This window comes from Pseudophryne corroboree, chromosome 2 (assembly GCF_028390025.1).
Source record: "Pseudophryne corroboree isolate aPseCor3 chromosome 2, aPseCor3.hap2, whole genome shotgun sequence".
In the NCBI taxonomy this organism is placed as follows: Eukaryota; Metazoa; Chordata; class Amphibia; order Anura; family Myobatrachidae; genus Pseudophryne; species Pseudophryne corroboree.
In genome coordinates, this window is record NC_086445.1 from 497143825 (window position 1) to 497168958 (window position 25134).

Here is a 25134-nt window from a genome sequence, read left to right on the forward strand (position 1 = left end):
GTGACTTTGGAATGTTTAGAATCCAGCAGTGCTGTTGTAGCACTTCCTGAGAACGTGCCACCCCCCCTATCAACTGTTCTTTGGACCTCGCCTTTATCAGGAGATCGTCCAAGTACGGGATAATTAAAACTCCCTTCTTGCGAAGGAGTATCATAATTTCGGCCATTACCTTGGTAAAGACCCTCGGTGCCGTGGATAACCCAAACGGCAGCGTCTGGAACTGATAGTGACAGTCCTGTACCACAAATCTGAGGTACTCCTGGTGCGGAGGGTAAATGGGGACATGCAGGTACGCATCCTTGATGTCCAGGGATACCATGTAATCCCCCTCCTCCAGGCTCGCAATAACCGCCCTGAGCGATTCCATCTTGAACTTGAACCTTTTGATATAAGTGTTCAAGGCTTTTAAATTTAAGATGGGTCTCACCGAACCGTCCGGTTTCGGTACCACAAACATTGTGGAGTAGTAACCCTTTCCTTGTTGAAGGAGGGGTACCTTGACGATCACTTTCTGTGAATACAGTTTTTGAATAGCCACCAACACTGCCTCCCTGGCAGAGGGAGTTGCCGGCAAGGCAGATTTTAGGAAACGGCGGGGGGGGGGGGGGGAGACGTCTCGAATTCCAGCCTGTACCCCTGAGATACTACTTGAAGGACCCAGGGATCCACTTGTGAGAGAGCCCACTGTGTGCTGAAAAACCTGAGACGCGCCCCCACCGTTCCCGATTCCGCCTGAGCAGCCCCAGCGTCATGCTGTGGACTTACCGGACGCAGGGGAGGACTTCTGCTCCTGGGAACTAGCTGTGCGCTGCAGCTTTTTCCCCCTTCCTCTGCCCCTCGGCAGAAAGGATGAGCCTCTAGCCCGCTTATGTTTCTGGGGCCGAAAGGACTGTACCTGATAATACGGTGCTTTCTTTTGCTGTGGGGTAGCTTGTGGCAAAAAAGTCGATTTCCCAGCAGTAGCTGTGGAAACGAGGTCTGAAAGACCTTCCCCAAAAAGTTCCACCCCTTTATAGGGTAAAACTTCCATGTGCCGCTTGGAGTCGGCATCACCTGACCATTGCCTAGTCCATAACCCCCGTCTGGCGGCAATGGACATAGCGCTTATTTTTGATGCCAGCCGGCAAATATCCCTCTGTGCATCACGCATGTATAAGACCGCGTCTTTAATATGGTCAATCGTTAGCAAAATATTGTCCCTATCCATGGTATCAATGTTTTCCGACAGGGAGTCTGACCACGCAGCAGCAGCACTGCACATCCAAGCTGATGCAATAGCGGGTCTCAATATAATGCCAGTGTGTGTGTATATAGCTTTTAGGGTACTTTCCTGCTTTCTATCAGCAGGTTCTTTTAGGGCGGCCGTATCCGGAGACGGTAGTGCCACCTTCTTTGATAAGCGTGTCAGCGCTTTATCTACCCTAGGGGGTGTTTCCCAGCGTGACCTATCCTCTGGCGGGAAAGGGTACGCAGCCATTAACCGTTTAGAAATGATCAATTTCTTATCTGGGGAAGACCATGCTTCCTCACACACCTCATTTAATTCGTCAGATGCAGGAAAAACTACTGGTAGTTTTTTCTCACCAAACATTGTAGTTTTTTCTCACCAAACATTTTGTGGTACCTGGGGTATCATCAGAAATGTGTAATACATTTTTCATAGCCTCAATCATATAACGGGTGGATCTATTGGAGGGTACACTCGTCTCATCATCGTCGACACTGGATTCGGTATCCGTGTCGACATCTGTATCTGTCATCTGAGGTAGCGGGCGTTTTATAGCCCCTGATGACATTTGAGACGCTTGGACAGGCACAAGCTGAGTAGCCGGCTGTCCTATGTCGTCAAACCTTTTATGTAAGGAGCTGACACTGTCACGTAATTCCTTCCATAAGTCCATCCACACTGGTGTCGACCCCGCAGGGGGTGACATCACATTCACAGGCATTTGCTCCGCCTCCACATCATTATCCTCATCATACATGTGGACACAGCAGTACCGACACACAGCAGACACACAGGGAATGCTCTTACAGAGGACAGGACCCCACAAAGCCCTTTGGGGAGACAGAGGGAGAGTATGCCAGCACACACCAGGGCGCTATATAACACAGGGATATCACTATACAGAGTGTTTTCCCCTATAGCTGCCTATATATTATATATATATTGCGCCTAAATTGTGCCCCCCCTCTCTTTTTTACCCTTTCTGTAGTGCAGGACTGCAGGGGAGAGCCAGGGAGCTTCCTTCCAGCGAAGCTGTGAGGGAATAATGGCGCCAGTGTGCTGAGGGAGTTGGCTCCGCCCCTTTTTCGGCAGGCTCTCTCTCGCTATTTTATCGTTTCTGGCAGGGGTTAATATACACCTATATAGCCTCTGGGGCTATATATGGTGTTCGTTTTGCCAGCCAAGGTGTTATTATTGCTGCTCAGGGCGCCCCCCCCCAGCGCCCTGCACCCATCAGTGACCGCAGTGTGTGGTGTGCATGAGGAGCAATGGCGCACAGCTGCAGTGCTGTGCGCTACCTTGGAGAAGACAGAAGTCTTCAGCCGCCGATTTTCCGGACCACCTTCTTGTTTCTGGCTCTGTAAGGGGGACGACGGCGCGGCTCCGGGAACGGACGACGAGGTCGGGTCCTGTGTTCGATCCCTCTGGAGCTAATGGTGTCCAGTAGCCTAAGAAGCCCAAGCTACCACCACTTAGGTAGGTTCGCTTCTTCTCCCCTTAGTCCCTCGTTGCAGTGAGCCTGTTGCCAGCAGGTCTCACTGAAAATAAAAAACCTAAACTATACTTTCTTCTAGGAGCTCAGGAGAGCCCCTAGTGTGCATCCAGCTCAACCGGGCACAGAAATCTAACTGAGGCTTGGAGGAGGGTCATAGGGGGAGGAGCCAGTGCACACCAGATAGTCCTAAATCTTTCTTTAGATGTGCTTAGTCTCCTGCGGAGCAGTCTATTCCCCATGGTCCTTACGGAGTCCCCAGCATCCACTAGGACGTCAGAGAAAACAGGATTGCATTCAAATAAAAACGACTTTTCGATTTTTAGTTTAAATAAACCTATAACTGGATTACACAAATAGACTATAACACCTCGAATGTCATGTCACCAGGAGGCAAAGTGAAGAGTTAACAGAGGAATTTGTGACTTTACTTTAAAAGGAAACAAAATAAGATAAGACTGGCTATCTGTTACCAGGTACAGTAGGTCGCATATGCATTAAGGATGTCCATGCATTTATCTTCTAATCATAACCCTAATTACTGAAATGTTATTCAGGTCTCTGTTTTCTTTGAGAAAGATAGAAGCATTGCTGCAGTACAGTTAATCACAACAAATATCCCAACACAGTAGTTGTGCATGCCCAGTTCTATTGTAGGGAATAGATAAGGGGTGGGGTGGGTGGGGGTAGGGCACTAAGTGAAAGCCCAGAATACAGTATTTCCAAACTGATTGTGTGTTTATAACGTTTCCGGAACTTCCGTGTACAGAAGAAGTCACAAGAACAAAAAGTTTAAAATTCAAAATGTTGAGAATTAAGTAATTAACAGCATTATTTTTAAGAATAAGAGGCTGCATACACTCACCTTGCTGTTTCAGCCATTCCCTCTCCTGGATGAAGCCCACAAATGGAGCAATACCTGTGCCAGGCCCAATCATAAGGACTGGTGTAGTGGATTTAAATGGCAGACGAAATTGGGACTTGCGTACATACATGGGCACTGTTGATTTATGCCCGTTGTCACATGGTTGTTTGTTTTTGAGCCAGTTTGTGGCCACACCTTTGTTCAGCCGGCCAGTCTTGCTCTCATAATCCACTAGTACGGCACAGATATGTATGGAATTGGCATGAACCTGTGACATAGCAAAAAAAGATATAATTAAGGAAAACAACATAGAGACAGTCCTCCAAAAGTTAATGGCAGAAAGAAAACAAGGCAGGGGTGTCAGGAGGAGCTGCACGGTGTGGTGACAGCTTACCTTTGAAGAGGAGGCAATAGAATAGTAGCGAGCCTGAAGACGCGGCATTAACTCACACAGGTGGTCAATTGGAGGACGCAGCGAAGGCACATCTTCTAGAATAGCCAACATATTCCTCCTTGCTTCCACAACCCAATTTACATATAAAGCCTGAAATATCACAGAATACACATTAAATGCTAAAAAATGTTTTATTAAAAATTTATATCACAGGACTTCCTTCCTAACCCCATATACTCACTCAAACAATAAAACACTTTTGAACAAAAAATAAAATAATAATAATAATAATAATCATCATCTAACCCAGGGATGGGGAACCTTTGGCACTCCAGCTGTTGAACTACACATCCCAGCATGTCCTGCAACACGTTTTGCATGGCTAAATAGCAAAACTGTAGCAAGGCATGCTGGTATGCGTAGTTCAAAAACAACTGGAGGGCCAAAGGTTCCCCATCCCTGCTTTAACCACTTGCATGGTGAAATCACATGCGTCCGAGCTGCCCCACTGTGTTCCCTGGTTTTTGACGAGGAGATGCAGATGTGCATAACATAATATTGAAATGTTTTAATAAAACACACATGTACTATGTAACGGTATCTCCTTTGCCTCTTACAGTTGTTCATTAGGGATTCGGTCGGTCATGTGATCGCACTCAGGATCCCAGCGGTCACCATGCTGATGCAGAGATCCTGAGCGATCAAAAGCCCTATAGTCGCCATGCCGATTATTGGACTATTCCGAGCACGCAAGGAGCTTTGTTGTGCTCGCCCTCGCCCAGCTCCCCGCCCCCCTCCCAACCAGGCCGGCATTCTGCAGGTGGTACACTGACCGCCGGTATCCCTACGCCGGTCACCAAGCCCCAACCCGTTCATTATCTACTGTTACTTTCACTTGAAATTCAATAAAACAGTATTTACAATAAATGTTTTAAAGAATACTTTTTAAACTATATTATGAAAGTTTTTAAAGGGAAAAATAGTCAGTGGTTAAATACAGATGAAGCTGTACAACCAGATGTAAAATTATGTGATATGACCATAGTAATGTATTTCATTTCTACAAACAATAGCTGTATCCCATTAACTGAAGGTATATAGGGGGATACACACTAGAGAGAGGTGTGCTAAGCGATCTATCATAAAGCGCACAGCACACATCTCCCCCCCCCCCCCCCCCCACTCAACACACAGCGTGATGTGCTGAGCGAGGGGGTGGGGACAGTGGGTCGCTCACTTCACACAGCGGTGAAGTGAGCGACCCGCTAGATTGAGCCTGCATGCACCAGCGATAGCTACGTGCGGGGCCGCGCATCGCTATCGCAGATTGCTTAGATTTTAAGCAGGGATCTCTCAGTGTGTACCCCCCTTAAATCTGAAGGATTTCTCGCTAATGCTGGGCACACATGGTCAGATAATTAGCCTGTTAAACATACATTTTATCTAACAGCCATCAGATATTATGAGCATACACTGTGACAATATCATACAGTGTACAGCTACAAAATATCTGGGTTCCACCCCTGGGGAGAAAACATTTCACCTGTTCCTACCCAAAGAAGGAACAGGGGGGAAAGTTTGTCAGTATACAGCATACACTGCAAGATGACTTGCAACTTAAAAATAAATCGCACTGGACGGACATGCTGGATGACTTGTGTCCAACTGATCAATATTTTCAGATCAATCACGCACATGCACTGTAAAGTTATCTGGACAACCCACCAATGTCACCTCACCCCACTGTTGCTTTCAAAATCCCTAGTAAACACAGTGGACTCAATCCACTTAGGTGCGGTTTCCTTGCGAATGCACATAAGTGCAACTATGAGCTATACTTACGGCACAGCTGGAGTTGTGGATTTTTGTTTGCAGCCTTCCAGAGCCGCATACAAAAACAAAACAAAACAGGGAATATGGGGAGAGATAGGACTGCGAGAGGGGCAAGTTCCAAAGCTGTAGCAGGCGTTTACATGCAACAGCAATTTGACCCCTTTGCATGCGGCTGTAAGTTGGATTGACACCAGTGCATGAACAGAAATGCATCATAGTAAAAGATCTGTAAGGTATAATGTGAATGCCTTCTATTCAAGCCAAAAACCTAACCACTGCTCCGGGTTATAAGCTTACCATACCTTGCCTTCTGGTGAAGAGGAAGCCATCTTCCGCAGAGTTTCTTGTTCTTTGGGGTCAGTGGCATACTGTGCAAGCTCATAAAGTACATTGGTGCGGGGTGGGTTGGTAACATCCAAATAATAAGTAAGAGCTGTGCGATACGTGGTAGGACAGGGGAAGGGATGCTTCTTGTTAGATTCCTCTGCAAAGAAGAATATCAGCAAATATTTGTAATCAGAAATAGATATGAAAGGGTCATATTTGCCCAGAAACTATGCAATTTGTCCCATGACAAGCAGCTGTGCGACAAGACCTCCAACCAGCAAAGCCTCAACACAATTTCAGTATCCACAATCACTGGATTCGCAGACATGGAAATGAAACAATTTTTTTTACTTCACACTTTCAGAAAAGTCCCAATGAATACTGAAATCGATGTTAGACTACAATATAGGTCTACAGCTGAAGTGTCACATGAAATGGAATACAAATAATGTACTAAGTAAGAGAAAACAATCTCTTGGCGTTTCGTATTTTGTAAATCTTTAAGAACTAAAGCAAGACATGATATGGAGGATTGTATGACGTATTCTATCTTGTTCATTAGCAGGGTATCAGCAAACACCTGAAAGTGTTATATAGTGAGTGGAGCATTGCATTAAAGAGCTCTGTCCCGTTTCTAGTAAATAATGAAAAACACATTTCTACAATGCAGATCCAATGCACATTGGTGCCAAAATAGCATGTTCATATATAAGTAATTATTAAACTAAATAAAATGAGAAGACATGCAGACAGATGTATGGGCCCACAATATAGATGTGGGATCTTTAAAAATAAATTATCCATTGGTTCTAAAGTCTAAAATATAGGATGGAGATCATAATTACGGATCCGCCCACATATTTACAGCTATGCACATGACATGCAGCAGCAATCTGTTTTTTGGGCAATGAAAGGTAACTCTGTTAAGGGGGGTACACACGGAGCGATAATATAAGCAATCTGACTAGCTTGCTTAGATTTTCAGCAAGATCCCTCAGTGTGTAGCGATAGCGATGCGCGGGGCTATCGCTGGTGCTAGATTGGCCTGCAAGCGGGTCACTCACTTCACCCGCTGGGTGAAATGAGCGCCCCCCCGTCTCCCCCCGCACAGATTGCGCTGTGCTGAGCGCCGGGAGAGAGATGTGCTGAGCGGTTCACTCAGCACACCTCTCCCGCATTGGGCCGTGAGTACTGGCCTTTAATTCTAGCTACTGCAATATCTGATCACACTGATCTTTATGCAAACTACCATTGCACCTGTATCCACTAAGGGCTACATGGAGACTACAACTGGAAGCTACTCACCCAGTGTCTTAAACACAAAGGGTGGTATTCGATGATTATCGTGATAGGAAATCATGCCCATAGAGGTCAGGTAAGCAGCTAAACCCGACCAAATTGCTGGGCGATCGTAAAAAGTGCCGTTTGGGTGGCCAAGAGGATCAATTTTTGCGCATTACAGTTCACCACCCCTGGGGGTTTGAATTGAAATGCAGGCGCCGGAAGCAATCACACTTTAACGGAGCTACATTGAATAGCTGTTTGGGCGCCATCTAGTGGCTGTCGGCGGAAAAACAATTGAATTCCTTCTAAAAAGTTTTATACCACAATGTTGCAAATGTGTCTTATATTTTTAAGCACAGAAACCCATTGGCATCCTCTCCTGGAGAAGTAATTCTTATGGTCTATCTATCCAGGGTAAACGTATTTATTTGTACAATACTGTTGCAAGAGAGTGTCTCCTGTGATAATAACTAATTTGAGCTTGCCACAACGCAGTATTTAGGAACCAAACCCTTACCCCTCCTGAATGGGGAGTTATGAGAAATATGATATCGGATATGTATATTTTCATCACCAATATGGTCCTGGACATTTGCCAACAGAGGCTCTAATTTTATTGTTATTATTTTGCTCTGTTGTATGCACTCCATTTCCCCTGCGTGGGTAAATATGCCATTTGAGGCCAGAATTGATGTGCATGGAGTTGAACTATTATTACTCCTACCCCACCATGTGGGGATCTATGTGAAATAGTCCGGGACTTTTGCCACTGGAGGCCTTAATTTAATTGCTACTATTCTACTTGGCTGTATGTAAATTAATCCTCCTGAGTGGGCACTAATCGCTACTAGGGTATAATTGCTATTACCTTTACCCCCATGAGCTGGGATTAATGTGAAAAATAATATCAGATATACTTTCAACACCAATATGGTCCATGACATTTGCTACCAGAAACTTTAAATGAAGTTGTAACTATTCTGCTCTGTCGCATTAACGCAATCCCCCTGAGTGAGTACCCATGTCGTTGGAGATGCTAACCTAGTAGACATTATCCCGATCTTTATTTATAGTGTTCTATATCTGTATGTGAATAGTACTTCTCATGTTTTACCCTATAATATAAAAAATAAGAATTTACTTACCGATAATTCTATTTCTCGGAGTCCGTAGTGGATGCTGGGGTTCCTGAAAGGACCATGGGGAATAGCGGCTCCGCAGGAGACAGGGCACAAAAAGTAAAGCTTTAGGATCAGGTGGTGTGCACTGGCTCCTCCCCCTATGACCCTCCTCCAAGCCTCAGTTAGGATACTGTGCCCGGACGAGCGTACACAATAAGGAAGGATTTATGAATCCCGGGTAAGACTCATACCAGCCACACCAATCACACTGTACAACCTGTGATCTGAACCCAGTTAACAGTATGATAACAGCGGAGCCTCTGAAAGATGGCTCACAACAATAATAACCCGATTTTTGTAACTATGTACAAGTATTGCAGATAATCCGCACTTGGGATGGGCGCCCAGCATCCACTACGGACTCCGAGAAATAGAATTATCGGTAAGTAAATTCTTATTTTCTCTATCGTCCTAGTGGATGCTGGGGTTCCTGAAAGGACCATGGGGATTATACCAAAGCTCCCAAACGGGCGGGAGAGTGCGGATGACTCTGCAGCACCGAATGAGAGAACTCCAGGTCCTCCTTAGCCAGGTTATCAAATTTGTAGGAGTTTACAAACGTGTTTGCCCCTGACTAAATAGCCGCTCGGCAAAGTTGTAAAGCCGAGACCCCTCGGGCAGCCGCCCAAGATGAGCCCACCTTCCTTGTGGAATGGGCATTTACATATTTTGGCTGTGGCAGGCCTGCCACAGAATGTGCAAGCTTAATTGTATTACACATCCAACTAGCAAAAGTCTGCTTAGAAGCAAGAGCACCCAGTTTGTTGGGTGCATACAGGATAACAGCAAGTCAGTTTTCCTGACTCCAGCCGTCCTGGAACCTATATTTTCAGGGCCCTGACCACATCTAGCAACTTGGAGTCCTCCAAGTCCCTAGTAGGCGCAAGACACCACAATAAGCTGGTTCAGGTGAAACACTGACACCACCTTAGGGAGAGAACTGGGGACGAGTCCGCAGCTCTGCCCTGTCCGAATGGACAAACAGATATGGGCTTTTTTGAGAAAAAAACCACCAATTTTACACTCGCCTGGTCCAGGCCAGGTCCAAGAGCATGTTCACTTTTCATGTGAGATGCTTCAAATCCACAGATTTGACTGGTTTTAAACCAATGTGTTTTGAGGAATCCCAGAACTACGTTGAGATCCCACAGTGCCACTGGAGGCACAAAAGGGGGTTGTATATGCAATACTCCCTTGACAAACTTCTGGACTTCAGGAACTGAAGCCAATTCTTTCTGGAAGAAAAATCGACAGGGCCGAAATTTGAACCTTAATGGACCCCAATTTGAGGCCCATAGACACCCCTGTTTGCAGGAAATGCAGGAATCGACCGAGTTGAAATTTCTTCGTGGGGCCTTCCTGGCCTCACACCACGCAACATATTTTCGCCACATGTGGTGATAATGTTGTGCGGTCACCTCCTTTCTGGCTTTGGACCAGGGTAGGAATGACCTCTTCCTGAATGCCTTTTCCCTTAGGATCCGGCGTTCCACCGCCATGCCGTCAAACGCAGCTGCGGTAAGTCTTGGAACAGACATGGTACTTGCTGAAACAAGTCCCTTCTTAGCGGCAGAGGCCATAAGTCCTCTGTGAGCATCTCTTGAAGTTCCGGGTACCAAGTCCTTCTTGGCCAATCCGGAGCCATGAGTATAGTTCTTACTCCTCTACGTCTTATAATTCTCAGTACCTTAGGTATGAAAAGCAGAGGATGGAACACATACACCGACTGGTACACCCACGGTGTTACCAGAACGTCCACAGCTATTGCCTGAGGGTCTCTTAACCTGGCGCAATACCTGTCCCGTTTTTTGTTCAGACGGGACGCCATCATGTCCACCTTTGGTAATTCCCAACAGTTTACAATCATGTGGAAAACTTCCCCATGAAGTTCCCACTCTGCCGGGTGGAGGTCGTGCCTACTGAGGAAGTCTGCTTCCCAGTTTCCATTCCCGGAATGAAACACTGCTGACAGTGCTATCACATGATTTTCCGCCCAGCGAAAAGTCCTTGCAGTTTTTGCCACTGCCCTCCTGCTTCTTGTGCCGCCCTGTCTATTTACGTGGGCGACTGCCGTGATGTTTTATCCCACTGGATCAATACCGGCTGACCTTGAAGCAGAGGTCTTGCTAATCGTAGAGCATTATAAATTTACCCTTAGCTATATTTATGTGGAGAAAAGTCTCCAGACTTGATCACACTCCCTGGAAATTTTTTCCTTGTGTGACTGCTCCCCAGCCTCTCGGGCTGGCCTCCGTGGTCACCAACATCCAAAACTGAATGCCGAATCTGCGGCCCTCTAGAAGATGAGCACTCTGTAACCACCACAGGAGAGACACCCTTGTCCTTGGATATAGGGTTATCCGCTGATGCATCTGAAGATGCGATCCGGACCATTTGTCCAGCAGATCCCACTGAAAAGTTCTTGCATGAAATCTGCCGACTGGAATTGCTTCGAAGGAAGTCACCATTTTTTTACCATGGCCCTTGTGCAATGATGCACTGATTTTAGGAGGTTCCTGACTAGCTCGGATAACTCCCTGGCTTTCTCTTCCGGGAGAAACACCTTTTTCTGGACTGTGTCCAGAATCATCCCTAAGCACAGGAGACTTGTTGTCGGGATCAGCTGCGAATTTGGAATATTTAGAATCCACCCCTGCTGTTGTAACAGTATCCGAGATAGTGCTACTCCGACCTCCAACTGTTCCCTGGACTTTGCCCTTATCAGGAGATCGTCCAAGTAAGGGATAATTAAGACGCCTTTTCTTCGAAGAAGAACCATCATTTCGGCCATTACCTTGGTAAAGACCCGGGGTGCCGTGGACAATCCAAACGGCAGCGTCTGAAACTGATAGTGACAGTTCTGTACCACGAACCTGAGGTACCCTTAGTGATAAGGGCAAATTTGGGACATGGAGGTAAGCATCCCTGATGTCTCGGGACACCATATAGTCCCCTTCTTCCCGGTTCGTTATCACTGCTCTGAGTGACTCCATCTTGATTTGAACCTTTGTAAGTGTTCAAATTTTTTTAGATTTAGAATAGGTCTCACCCAGCCTTCTGGCTTCAGTACCACAATATAGTGTGGAATAATACCCCTTTTCTTGTTGTAGGAGGGGTAATTTAATTATCACCTGCTGGGAATACAGCTCGTGAATGGTTTCCCATACTGCCTCCTTGTCGGAGGGAGACCTTGGTAAAGCAGACTTCAGGAGCCTGCGCAGGGGAAACGTCTCGACATTCCAATCTGTACCCCTGGGATACTACTTGTAGGATCCAGGGGTCCTGTACGGTCTCAGCGTCCTGCTGAGAGCTTGTCAGAAGCGGTGGAACGCTTCTGTTCCTGGGAATGGGCTGCCTGCTGCAGTCTTCTTCCCTTTCCTCTATCCCTGGGCAGATATGACTCTTATAGGGACGAAAGGACTGAAGCTGAAAAGACGATGTCTTTTTCTGCAGAGATGTGACTTAGGGTAAAAACTGTGGATTTTCCAGCAGTTGCCGTGGCCACCAGGTCCGATGGACCGACCCCAAATAACTCCTCTTCCTTTATACGGCAATACACCTTTGTGCCGTTTGGAATCTGCATCACCTGACCACTGTCGTGTCCATAAACATCTTCTGGCAGATATGGACATCGCACTTACTCTTGATGCCAGAGTGCAAATATCCCTCTGTGCATCTCGCATATATAGAAATGCATCCTTTAAATGCTCTATAGTCAATAAAATACTGTCCCTGTCAAGGGTATCAATATTTTTAGTCAGGGAATCCGACCAAGCCACCCCAGCTCTGCACATCCAGGCTGAGGCGATCGCTGGTCGCAGTATAACACCAGTATGTGTGTATATACTTTTTATGATATTTTCCAGCCTCCTGTCAGCTGGCTCCTTGAGGACGGCCCTATCTATAGACGGTACCGCCACTTGTTCTGATAAGCGTGTGAGCGCCTTATCCACCCTAAGGGGTGTTTCCCAACGCGCCCTAACTTCTGGCGGGAAAGGGTATACCGTCCATATTTTCTATCGGGGGGAACCCACGCATCATCACACACTTCATTTAATTTATCTGATTCAGGAAAAACTACGGTAGTTTTTTCACATCCCACATAATACCCTCTTTTGTGGTACTTGTAGTATCAGAAATATGTAACATCTCCTTCATTGCCCTTAACGTGTGGCCCTAATAAGGAATACGTTTGTTTATTCACCGTCGACACTGGATTCAGTGTCCCTGTCTGTGTCTGTGTCGACCGACTAAAGTAAACAGGCGTTTTAAAACCCCTGACGGTGTTTTTGAGACGTCTGGACCGGTACTAATTGTTTGTCGGCCGTCTCATGTCGTCAACCGACCTTGCCGCGTGTTGACATTATCACGTAATTCCCTAAATAAGCCATCCATTCCGGTGTCGACTCCCTAGAGAGTGACATCACCATTACAGGCAATTTCTCCGCCTCCTCACCAACATCGTCCTCATACATGTCGACACACACGTACCGACACACAGCACACACACAGGGAATGCTCTGATAGAGGACAGGACCTACTAGCCCTTTGGAGAGACAGAGGGAGAGTTTGCCAGCACACACCAAAAACGCTATAATTATATAGGGACAACCTTATATAAGTGTTTTCCCTTATAGCATCTTTTTTATATATTTCTAACGCCAAATTAGTGCCCCCCCTCTCTGTTTTAACCCTGTTTCTGTAGTGCAGTGCAGGGGAGAGCCTGGGAGCCTTCCCTCCAGTCTTTCTGTGAGGGAAAATGGCGCTGTGTGCTGAGGAGATAGGCCCCGCCCCTTTTTCGGCGGCCTCGTCTCCCGCTCTTAACGGATTCTGGCAGGGGTTAAATATCTCCATATAGCCCCCGGAGGCTATATGTGAGGTATTTTTAGCCAAAAATAGGTTTTCATTGCCTCCCAGGGCGCCCCCCTCCCAGCGCCCTGCACCCTCAGTGACTGCCGTGTGAAGTGTGCTGAGAGGAAATGGCGCACAGCTGCAGTGCTGTGCGCTACCTTAAGAAGACTGAGGAGTCTTCATGCCGCCGATTCTGGACCTTCTTCTTGTTTCAGCATCTGCAAGGGGGCCGGCGGCGAGGCTCCGGTGACCATCCAGGCTGTACCTGTGATCGTCCCTCTGGAGCTAATGTCCAGTAGCCAAAGAAGCCAATCCATCCTGCACGCAGGTGAGTTCACTTCTTCTCCCCTAAGTCCCTCGTTGCAGTGATCCTGTTGCCAGCAGGACTCACTGTAAAATAAAAAACCTAAGCTAAACTTTTCTAAGCAGCTCTTTAGGAGAGCCACCTAGATTGCACCCTTCTCGGCCGGGCACAAAAATCTAACTGAGGCTTGGAGGAGGGTCATAGGGGGAGGAGCCAGTGCACACCACCTGATCCTAAAGCTTTACTTTTTGTGCCCTGTCTCCTGCTGAGCCGCTATTCCCCATGGTCCTTTCAGGAACCCCAGCATCCACTAGGACGATAGAGAAAGTTACATTTCATCTTACGTATTGGTTGGATTACTGTCCCAACTGAGAGAGAGTACCTCTCCTTATTCTCTGAACATGTAGTCACAATGTGACAGCATGTGTCAGAGTCAGCATCAGGGTTAGGCTGCGGTTCAGATTATGGTAGGGCTCAAACACTGTAAAAGCGTTATGGCAACATACAAAACGTCGACATTATGGCCATGCCGACTTCAGTGACCGTCCTACCCCCCCAGAGTCAGACTTTGGGGTAGAGATGTTTGAAGTGTGATAAAGTGGAGATAAACTGCCAACCAGCTCCTAACTGCCATGTTACAGGATGTGTTTAATAAACTTCAGGATCTGATTGGTTGGTAGTTTCTCCTCCAAGGCTTATTATATCTGCCCCATAATCATCAAGTGCTTCCTCATCAGTATATTTAGGTGTTATGTTCCAAATTGCCAACAAAACTCTTATTTGGAAACACAAACATTCTGGATGCCAGGCCCCACACAGGATTCTATTCAGGTACATCAATAAAAAGGCTGGAACCTATAGCTCGGACATTAAAAATATAAAAAAAATCTCACTTTATAGACGCAGTACTTGCTCGGATATAACCATATATAACCACTCATGTTCATGTTCCTATTTTTGCTTCTAGTTAAACATGTATTAAAACAGATTTCTTTCAGAGCAAACAAGCCAGGACAACATGTCTTCCAGAGTTATACTTTGGCATAGCTGGCAGCTTATACAGCTAATTGTACGAGGTCGAGTACAAAGTGTACCTGAAAACGTCAAATACTTGGAAAAACTCACCGTCCAGGTTATTTAAAGATATAATCGTGTCAAGGTCTGCTCCCAGAACCTCTCCCAGTTTGTTGACTATTGAAGAGTCATTAGCTGGATACACTGCCACGTGGTCTCCTGACTCATACCTAAAATTGAACCGTTTTCAGTTATTATATACAAGATTATTTTTAATCAGTGACCAAAATAAACTTGCAGTGGGCAGTTATTATGTACTGTAAGCTATTTAGTATGAGGATTGAGATAGAACAGAAAAGATTCCTGTTCTTTTAACACAATACTGTACAAATCTAGTTCTGTAAGCAAAAAAAAAAAAAAGCCACACTGCTATATTATTGCAGACTTATAGAAACAAAACAAAATTGCTCCTAATTAGACTGTAACCCTCATGTCATGTCTGCCTTTTATAATGTACTGTTCACAGTGAGCTTGTTTGGCCTTGTACTTCTGGATCTTGTCATGGTGTGTAATAAGCTTGGAGAGTAATAGATCACACACCATGTAGATAATCTCATGTGGTTTCACATTCAAAATGTGTCAAGTATATTAAAAAAATGCTACCCAACAGCCAATTATCATAAAACTATACAGAACAAAGAAAAGAATAGCCGTTTATGGGGTGCAGTCAAATCATCCCTAGAGAACACCTTGCTTCCCCCCATTATCTGGAATTCAGTTAACTTTCTACTCCCTTCCTTCTCTTCCACTCTCCCCTTTCTTTATTTTCTCTGTTTCCCTGTCCCTTCTCATGTCAGTATTCCCTAAGTGGTTGTACTGTCAATGACTATTTTGCAATGTTTCTTTTACCTGGAATTGCATTTATGATCGAGTGACTGTATTCATTGGAATATTGGCTGTTCTTTACATCTTATCTGTTTGTAGCCTTAATGGCCTTGTGATTGTTTACTTGTTCTCCTTTAAACTAATAAAACAGATTGTACTATAAATCATCCCTAGAATGCTTAAATCATCCTTTATTAAATATAAACTTAAAAAGAGACGATATTATCATAGCCCTCCCCAAATCTATAATGTATAATTTTAATAAAGCGAAACACAGATGTAGCCATGGTCATCTTGCTGCATTGCAGCATGCAGGGCTGTGCGATCACCGGCTATGACCAGTCGCAGCCTGGCATGCCATGCAGCAAGCTGTGTTGTAGTATGTCGCATTGCAGCAATGCTGGAGAAGGGAAGATAAATCGCCATGGAGAACTTTCATGTCCACTCCAAAAGTACTTTGTAGCAATGGACAAGCATTGTATTGTCCACATAAAAAACAATATTATTCTGTTGGCTTTGGGAATTAAAATTAATTTACAATTAGTTTTACAGACTCTGCAACTAAACACCCAGGGAAATTCTTTTAAGTGTTGCCAAGTAGGAAAATAATGGATTCAAACATGCCATCACATTACCTGATCTTTGAACCAGTAATCTCCAATTCCAGATGCATCAAGTATCGGTCTCCAGCCTCGTTCAGTTTGCGGTTCACGGTTACATTGGCCAGGAATGGATTTTTTGCATCAAACGGTCTAGAGGGTGTGAAAGGATGCACTTGTAACTCATATTTCATAAAGTATATTGATAAGCATGCAGCAAACTAATACCATTATTATGTTTAAGCCTTAAAAAAACAAAACTGTTCCCTCTCAAACAGGATATCATAACTGAACAACAGACAGCATCACAGTCACTCACGGTTTTTGGGTTTCATAGCTCTTAAGGCGGCCCATTTCCCCAGTGTAGATCTTGTTCATATTTTCATCTGTGTGCACCACGAGCTCATACTGACGGATGCTGGTAAGAGAATAGAGAGTACACCTGTTGAATGAAGGTACTACCGAGTATAAAACAAACTGATCATACCCAGACTCCTAAATTCATAGAGAATCCCAAAAACCATATCCACTGTGCACTCCAGAAGTCTGTCTCCACATCAAAATTCCCAAAGCTACCTGTAACCTAAATGTGCCTGTGTATGCAAAGCGAAAAATGTCAATTCTATTATATGGAGGAATTCATTTGCCAGCACAGAGTGTGAACTACCATTACTGCAGCGTTTAAATGCAGACAATGGCACACAGTCTCGCACCCTTCGCCCGGCTGATTCACACCCCAATTCGCACAAAAGTGCTCACTGCCCTTAGGGGTAGCAAACCCTTTTGTGTGCGATCCCGCTGCCATAAAGTGAGGCGGATGTCATACAGGTTGAGTATCCCATATCCAAATATTCCGAAATACGGAATAATCTGAAATACGGAATTTTTTGAGCGAAAGTGAGATAGTGAAAATAGGATTTTAATACCTACCGGTAAATCCTTTTCTCTTAGTCCGTAGAGGATGCTGGGGACACTTCAAGAACCATGGGGTATAGACGGGATCCGCAGGAGACGGGTATTAAGACTTTGAATGGGTGTGAACTGGCTCCTCCCTCTATGCCCCTCCTCCAGACTCCAGTTATAGGAACTGTGCCCAGGGAGACTGACATTTCAAGGAAAAGGATTTATTGTTAACTAAGGTGGGATACATACCAGCTCACACCTCAAACACGCCGTACAACATGGCATTTAACAGAAAACCAGTCAACGGCATGAACCATGTCAGCAACAGGCTGACTATAACAGAAACACAGCCTGTGTGTAACCTAATCAATAACTAATTGAGTCCGCACTGGGATGGGCGCCCAGCATCCTCTACGGACTAAGAGAAAAGGATTTACCGGTAGGTATTCAAATCCTATTTTCTCATACATCCTAGAGGATGCTGGGGACACTTCGCGAACCATAGGGTTTATACCAAAGCTCTAGAATGGGCGGGGAAGAGTGCGGATGACTCTGCAGCACCGATTGACCAAACAGGAGGTCCTCCTCAGCCAGGGTATCAAACTTGTAAAAATTTTGCAAAAGTGTTTGAACCCGACCAAGTAGTTGCTCGGCAGAGTTGCAATGTCGAGACCCCCCGGGCAGCCGCCCAGGATGAGCCCACCTTTCTGGTAGAGTGGGCCTTCACCTATTTCAGTAACGGCAATCCAGCCGTCAAATGAGCCTGCTGAATCGTATGACAGATCCAGCGCGCAATAGTCTGCTTGGAAGCAGGATTTCCAATCTTGTTGGAAGCATACAGGACAAACAAAGCTTCAGTTTTCCTAAGTGGAGCCGTTCTGGTGACATAAATCTTTAAAGCCCTGACCACATCGAGAGATTTTGATTCAGCAAAGACGTCAGTAGCCACCGGCACCACAATAGGCTGGTTCATGTGGAACGATGAAACCACCTTCGGCAGAAATTGTTGACGAGTCTTCAACTCCGCTCTATCTTCATGGAAGATTAAATACGGACTCTTGTGAGAGACGAAGCCGCCAACTCAGACACCCGCCTTGCGGATGCTAAGGCCAATAACATGACCACTTTCCAAGTGAGAAATTTCAACTCTACCTTCTGTAAAGGTTCAAACCAATGAGATTGAATGAACTGCAACACCACATTAAGATCTCATGGTGCCACTGGGGGCACAAAAGGAGGTTAGATGTGCAAAACGCCCTTCACGAAAGTCTGAACTTCTGGAAGGGAGGCCAATTCTTTTGAAAGAAAATTGATAAGGCTGAAATTTGTACTTTTATGGAGCCTAACTTCAGACCTGCATCCACACCTGCTTGCAGAAAATGGAGAAAACGCCCCAGCTGAAATTCTTCCGTAGGAGCCCTCTTGGATTCACACCAAGACACATATTTTCTCCAAATACGGTGATAATGTTTTGCTGTTACTTCTTTTCTAGCCTGAAGTAGTGTGGGAATGACTTAATTTGGAATACCCTTTCGGGCTAGGATCCGGCGTTCAACCGCCAAGTCGTGATATACGCACAGCCCCTGCTGTAACAGATCCTCTCGTAGAGGAAGAGGCCAGGGATCTCCTATGAGTAATTCCTGAAGATCTGGATACCAAGCCCTCCTTGGCCAATCTGGAACAATGAGGATCGCTTGAACCTTTGCCCTTCTTATGATCTTTATCACTTTTGGAATGAGTGGAAGCTGAGGAAACACGTACACCGACCGAAACACCCACGGTGTCACTAAAGCGTCCACTGCTATTGCTTGAGGGTCTCTCGACCTGGAACAATATCTCTGAAGTTTCTTGTTGAGGCGAGACGCCATCATGTCTATTTGAGGAATTCCCCAAAGACTTCACTTCCGCAAAGACCTCTTGATGAAGAACCCACTCTCCTGGATGGAGATCGTGTCTGCTGAGGAAGTCAGCTTCCCAGTTGATTGCTGACAGAGCGCTTGTGTGTCTTTCCGCCCAGCGGAGAACTTTTGTGGCCTCTGCCATTGCCGCTCTGCTCTTTGTTCCGCCCCGGCGGTTTATGTGCGCTACCGCTGTTATATTGTCCGACTGAATTAATACGGGCAGGTTTCGAAGGAGACGTTCCGCTTGAAGACCGTTGTAAATGGCTCTTAACTCTAGAACGTTTATGTGTAGACAAACTTCCTGGCTTGTCCATCTTCCCTGGAAGTTTTCCCCCTGTGTGACTGCTCCCCAGCCCCAGAGACTCGCATCCATGGTTACTAGGATCCAGTCCTGGATCCCGAACCTGCGTCCCTCTAGGAGGTGAGAGCTGTGCAGCCACCACAGGAGTGAGATTCTGGTCCTGGAGGACAGGATTATTTTCCGGTGCATGTGTAGATGGGATCCGGATCACTTGTCCAACAGGTCGGTCCCACTGAAACACTCTGGCATGGAACCTGCCAAATTGAATGGCCTCGTAGGTCGCCACCATCTTTCCCAGCAAACGAGTGCATTGATGGATCGACACTCTCGCCGGTTTCAGAATCTGTTTGATCAAACTCTGGATTTCCAGAGCTTTTTCTTCTGGAAGAAACACACTGTAATTCTGTGTCCAGAATCATTCCCAAGAATGACAGCCGTTTTGTCGGATTCAACTGTGACTTTGGCAAGTTTAGGATCCAACCATGTTTTGTCCTTGGATCTCGCCTTTATCAGGAGATCGTCCAAGTAAGGGATAATTGTAACTCCTTGCCTGCGAAGGAGAATCATCATTTCCGCCATTACCTTGGTGAAAATTCTCGGAGCCGTGAACAGACCAAACGGCAACGTCTGAAATTGGTAATGACAATCCTGAATAGCAAACCTTAGGTAAGCCTGATGCGGAGGATATATGGGGATGTGTAAGTAGGCATCCTTTATGTCGACCGACACCATGAAATCCCTTTCCTCCAGACTGGAGATCACTGCTCGGAGAGATTCCATCTTGAATTTGAATTTTCTTAGGTAAAGATTGAGGGACTTTAGGTTCAGAATTGGTCTGACAAAACAGTCCGGCTTCGGGACCACAAACAGGCTGGAATAAAAGCCTTCTCTCTGTTGAGACTGGGGAACCCTGATAATGACCTGATTTAGGCATAACTTTTGTATTGCATCGCATACCACCTGCCTGTCCGGAAGAGAAGCTGGTAAGGCCGATTTGAAAAATCTGTGAGGGGGAACGTCTTGAAACTCCAGTTTGTACCCCTGGGACACTATTTCTAAAACCCATGGGTCCAAGGCCGAACGAGCCCAGAATTGACAGACGAGCTTGAGACGTGCCCCCACCGGTGCGGACTCCCTCAGTGGAGCCCCAGCGTCATGCGGTGGATTTGGCAGAAGCCAGGGAGGACTTCTGCTCCTGGGAACCTGTGACGGCTGGAGATCTTTTACCTTTACCTCTTCCCCTATTAGCGAGGATGGAATAACCTCGGCCTTTTTGTATTTATTTGGCCGAAAGGGTTGCATCTGAAAATGGCCTTTCTTTTGTTGTGGAGGAACGGAAGGCAAAAAAGACGCCTTACCCGCGGTAGCCGTAGATACCAGCTCAGTGAGACCGTTACCAAACAAGACACCACCTTTATATGGGAGCGACTCCATAGCTTTCTTAGAGTCAGCATCAGCATTCCATTGATTAATCCACAATGCCCTCCTAGCTGAAATTGCCATGGCATTGGCTTTTGCTCCCAAAATGCCAATATCCCTCGCTGCCTTCTTTAGGTAGGCCGCAGCGTCCCTGATATAACCCAGAGTTAACAGGATGCTATCCCTATCTAGGGTATCTATATCAGATGCCAAGTTATCTGCCCACTTTTCGATAGCACTACTCACCCACGCCGATGCAACGATCGGTCTGAGCAGTGTACCTGTGGTGACGTAAACGGATTTTAACGTACTTTCTTGTCTATGATCCGCAGGATACTTAAGGGCTGCCAGGTCAGGAGACGGTAAAGCCATCTTTTTAGACAACCGTGATAGGGCTTTGTCCACAATGGGGGAAGACTCCCACTTTTCTCTATCCCCAGAGTTGAACGGATACGCCACCTGAATCCTCTTGGGAATCAGAAACTTTGTCAGGATTTCCCCACATTTAAAAAAAAAAAAAAAAGTATTCAGTTCATGAGAGGGCTGAAATGTTACCTCAGGTTTCTTTCCCTTATACATACAGACCCTAGTATCAGGAACAGCAGGGTCCACAGTGATACTTAGCACGTCTTTTATTGGCACAATCATGTACTGAATATTCTTTGCCAATTTTGGGTCTAATCTGGCATCACTATAGTCGACACTGGAATCAGTGTCAGTGTCGGTATCTGTCTGCTAATTGAGCAAATGAACGTTTATGTGACCCCGAGGGGGTCCGGACCTGTGATAATACATCCTCCACAGATTTCTTCCATGCCTGGTTCTGAGATTCAGATTTATCCAATCTCTTATTAATAAGAGCCACATTAGCATTCAAGGCATGCAACACATTTAACCAATCAGGAGTCGGCGGTGCCGACATGGTCACTCCCACAGCCGTTTCTGTCCCTAACACAGTCTCCTCCTGGGAAGAACACTCAGCCTCAGACATGCCGACACACGTGTACCGACACACTGGGCAGATAGGGGACAGACCCACAGTAAAGCCTGTCAGAGAAACACAGAGGGAGTTTGTCAGCTCACAACCCCAGCGCTCAAACCCAGTACTGAAGCCCTAATATAAAGCCCAGACCTGTTTCCAGCGCTTTTAGAACTTATATTAGCCAAATTAACTGTGCCCCCCTTCCCCCCCGTTTTGCATTCTGATACTTGTTACAGCAGTGTGGAGGCAAGGACCAGCGTCTCTACAGCTTTTTTGTGAAGAGAAAATGGCGCTGAGAGCTGTGAGGGCTAAGCCCCCCCCCCGTCAATGGCGCTTCAGCCTGCTAATCTATCATATAAAAATGCTGGCGGGAGTCAGGATTTTGTGCCTTGGCACATCTTATATGCAGATTTTTTTATGCTGCCCAGGGCGCCCCCCTTCCCCGCGCCCTGCACCCTGTAGTGCTGCTGTGTGTGGGAGCATGGCGTGCAGTGTGATCGCTGTGCGGTACCTCAGAAGCCGTCACTGAAGTCTTCTATCTTCTTCTACTCACCTGTCTTCTGACTTCTGGCTCTGCAAGGGGGGTGACGGCGGGCTCTGGGAGTGAACCCCTAGGCGTACCTAGTGTTCCAAACGCTCAGGAGCTAATAGTGTCCTGTAGCCAAGAAACAGAGCCTTTGAACTCATTAGAAGTAGGTCTGACTTCCCTCCCCTAAGTCCCACGTTGCCAGCAGTTCTCCCTGAAAATAAAAAACCTAACAAAGTCTTTTCAGAGAAACTCAGTAGAGCTCCCCTGTGTGTGACCAGTCTCCCTGGGCACAATTCTAAACTGGAGTCTGGAGGAGGGGCATAGAGGGAGGAGCCAGTTCACACCCATTCAAAGTCTTAAAGTGCCCATGTCTCCTGCGGATCCAGTCTATACCCCATGGTTCTTGAAGTGTCCCCAGCATCCTCTAGGACGTATGAGAAACCTTTGTTTTCTTATGGCTCAATGTACGCAAACTTTGTTTAATACACAAAGTAATTAAAAAATAAGATTTTACTTACCGATAAATCTATTTCTCGTAGTCCGTAGTGGATGCTGGGACTCCGTAAGGACCATGGGGAATAGCGGCTCCGCAGGAGACAGGGCACAAGAATAAAAGCTTTAGGATCAGGTGGTGTGCACTGGCTCCTCCCCCTATGACCCTCCTCCAAGCCTCAGTTAGGATACTGTGCCCGGACGAGCGTACATAATCAGGAAGGATATTGAATCCCGGGTAAGACTCATACCAGCCACACCAATCACACCGTACAACTTGTGATCTGAACCCAGTTAACAGTATGATAACAACGAAGGAGCCTCTGAAAAGATGGCTCACAACAACAATAACCCGATTTAGTTAACAATAACTATGTACAAGTATTGCAGACAATCCGCACTTGGGATGGGCGCCCAGCATCCACTACGGACTACGAGAAATAGATTTATCGGTAAGTAAAATCTTATTTTCTCTAACGTCCTAGTGGATGCTGGGACTCCGTAAGGACCATGGGGATTATACCAAAGCTCCCAAACGGGCGGGAGAGTGCGGATGACTCTGCAGCACCGAATGAGAGAACTCCAGGTCCTCCTCAGCCAGGGTATCAAATTTGTAGAATTTAGCAAACGTGTTTGCCCCTGACCAAGTAGCTGCTCGGCAAAGTTGTAAAGCCGAGACCCCTCGGGCAGCCGCCCAAGATGAGCCCACTTTCCTTGTGGAATGGGCTTTTACAGATTTTGGCTGTGGCAGGCCTGCCACAGAATGTGCAAGCTGAATTGTACTACAAATCCAACGAGCAATAGTCTGCTTAGAAGCAGGAGCACCCAGCTTGTTGGGTGCATACAGGATAAACAGCGAGTCAGACTTTCTGACTCCAGCCGTCCTGGAAACATATTTTCAGGGCCCTGACAACGTCAAGTAACTTGGAGTCCTCCAAGTCCCTAGTAGCCGCAGGCACCACAATAGGTTGGTTCATGTGAAAAGCAGAAACCACCTTAGGGAGAAATTGAGGACGAGTCCTCAATTCTGCCCTGTCAGAATGAAAAATTAAGTAAGGGCTTTTATATGATAAAGCCGCCAATTCTGACACACGCCTGGCTGAAGCCAGGGCTAACAGCATCGTCACCTTCCATGTGAGATATTTTAAGTCCACAGTGGTGAGTGGTTCAAACCAATGTGACTTAAGGAACCTCAAAACAACATTGAGATCCCAAGGTGCCACTGGAGGCACAAAAGGAGGTTGTATATGCAGTACCCCTTTTACAAATGTCTGAACTTCAGGTACTGAAGCCAGTTCTTTCTGGAAGAAAATCGACAGGGCCGAAATTTGAACCTTAATGGACCCTAATTTTAGGCCCATAGACAGTCCTGTTTGCAGGAAATGGAGGAAACGACCCAGTTGAAATTCCTCTGTAGGGGCCTTCTTGGCCTCACACCACGCAACATATTTTCGCCAAATGCGGTGATAATGTTTTGCGGTTACATCCTTCCTGGCTTTGACCAGGGTAGGGATGACTTCATCTGGAATGCCTTTTTCCTTCAGGATCCGGCGTTCAACCGCCATGCCGTCAAACGCAGCCGCGGTAAGTCTTGGAACAGACAAGGCCCCTGCTGGAGCAGGTCCTTTCTTAGAGGTAGAGGCCACGGGTCTTCCGTGAGCATCTCTTGAAGTTCCGGGTACCAAGTCCTTCTTGGCCAATCCGGAACCACGAGTATCGTTCTTACTCCTCTCCTTCTTATGATTCTCAGTACCTTTGGTATGAGAGGCAGAGGAGGGAACACATACACTGACTGGTACACCCACGGTGTCACCAGAGCGTCCACCGCTATTGCCCGAGGGTCCCTTGACCTGGCGCAATATCTGTCTAGTTTTTTGTTTAGACGTGACGCCATCATGTCCACCTTTGGTTTTTCCCAACGGTTTACAATCAGGTGGAAGACTTCTGGGTGAAGTCCCCACTCTCCCAGGTGAAGGTCGTGTCTGCTGAGGAAGTCTGCTTCCCAGTTGTCCACTCCCGGAATGAACACTGCTGACAGAGCTATCACATGATTTTCCGCCCAGCGAAGAATCCTTGCAGCTTCTGCCATTGCCCTCCTGCTTCTCGTGCCGCCCTGTCTGTTTACGTGGGCGACTGACGTGATGTTGTCCGATTGGATCAATACCGCCTGACCCTGAAGCAGGGGTTTCGCTTGACTTAGGGCATTGTAAATGGCCCTTAGTTCCAGAATGTTTATGTGAAGAGATGTTTCCATGCTTGACCACAAGCCCTGGAAATTTTTTCCCTGTGTGACTGCCCCCCAGCCTCTCAGGCTGGCGTCCGTGGTCACCAGGACCCAATCCTGAATGCC

The 25134-nt window shown here is 46.4% G+C and overlaps 1 protein-coding gene across 2 annotated transcripts in view; it reads right to left on the bottom strand.

Annotated features, from left to right (window-relative positions):
* LOC135030952 (NADPH--cytochrome P450 reductase) overlaps positions 1-25134 on the bottom strand; it is a 170142-nt gene that overhangs the window by 25905 nt on the left and 119103 nt on the right. For both annotated transcript variants that reach the window (XM_063953975.1, XM_063953976.1), the window contains 6 exons: positions 16577-16675; positions 16294-16410; positions 14885-15003; positions 6115-6296; positions 3980-4129; positions 3586-3853 (listed from right to left, as the gene is read on the bottom strand). In XM_063953975.1, coding sequence (XP_063810045.1) covers positions 3586-3853; positions 3980-4129; positions 6115-6296; positions 14885-15003; positions 16294-16410; positions 16577-16675 — 935 coding nt within the window. The remainder of the gene's footprint in view (positions 1-3585; positions 3854-3979; positions 4130-6114; positions 6297-14884; positions 15004-16293; positions 16411-16576; positions 16676-25134) is intronic.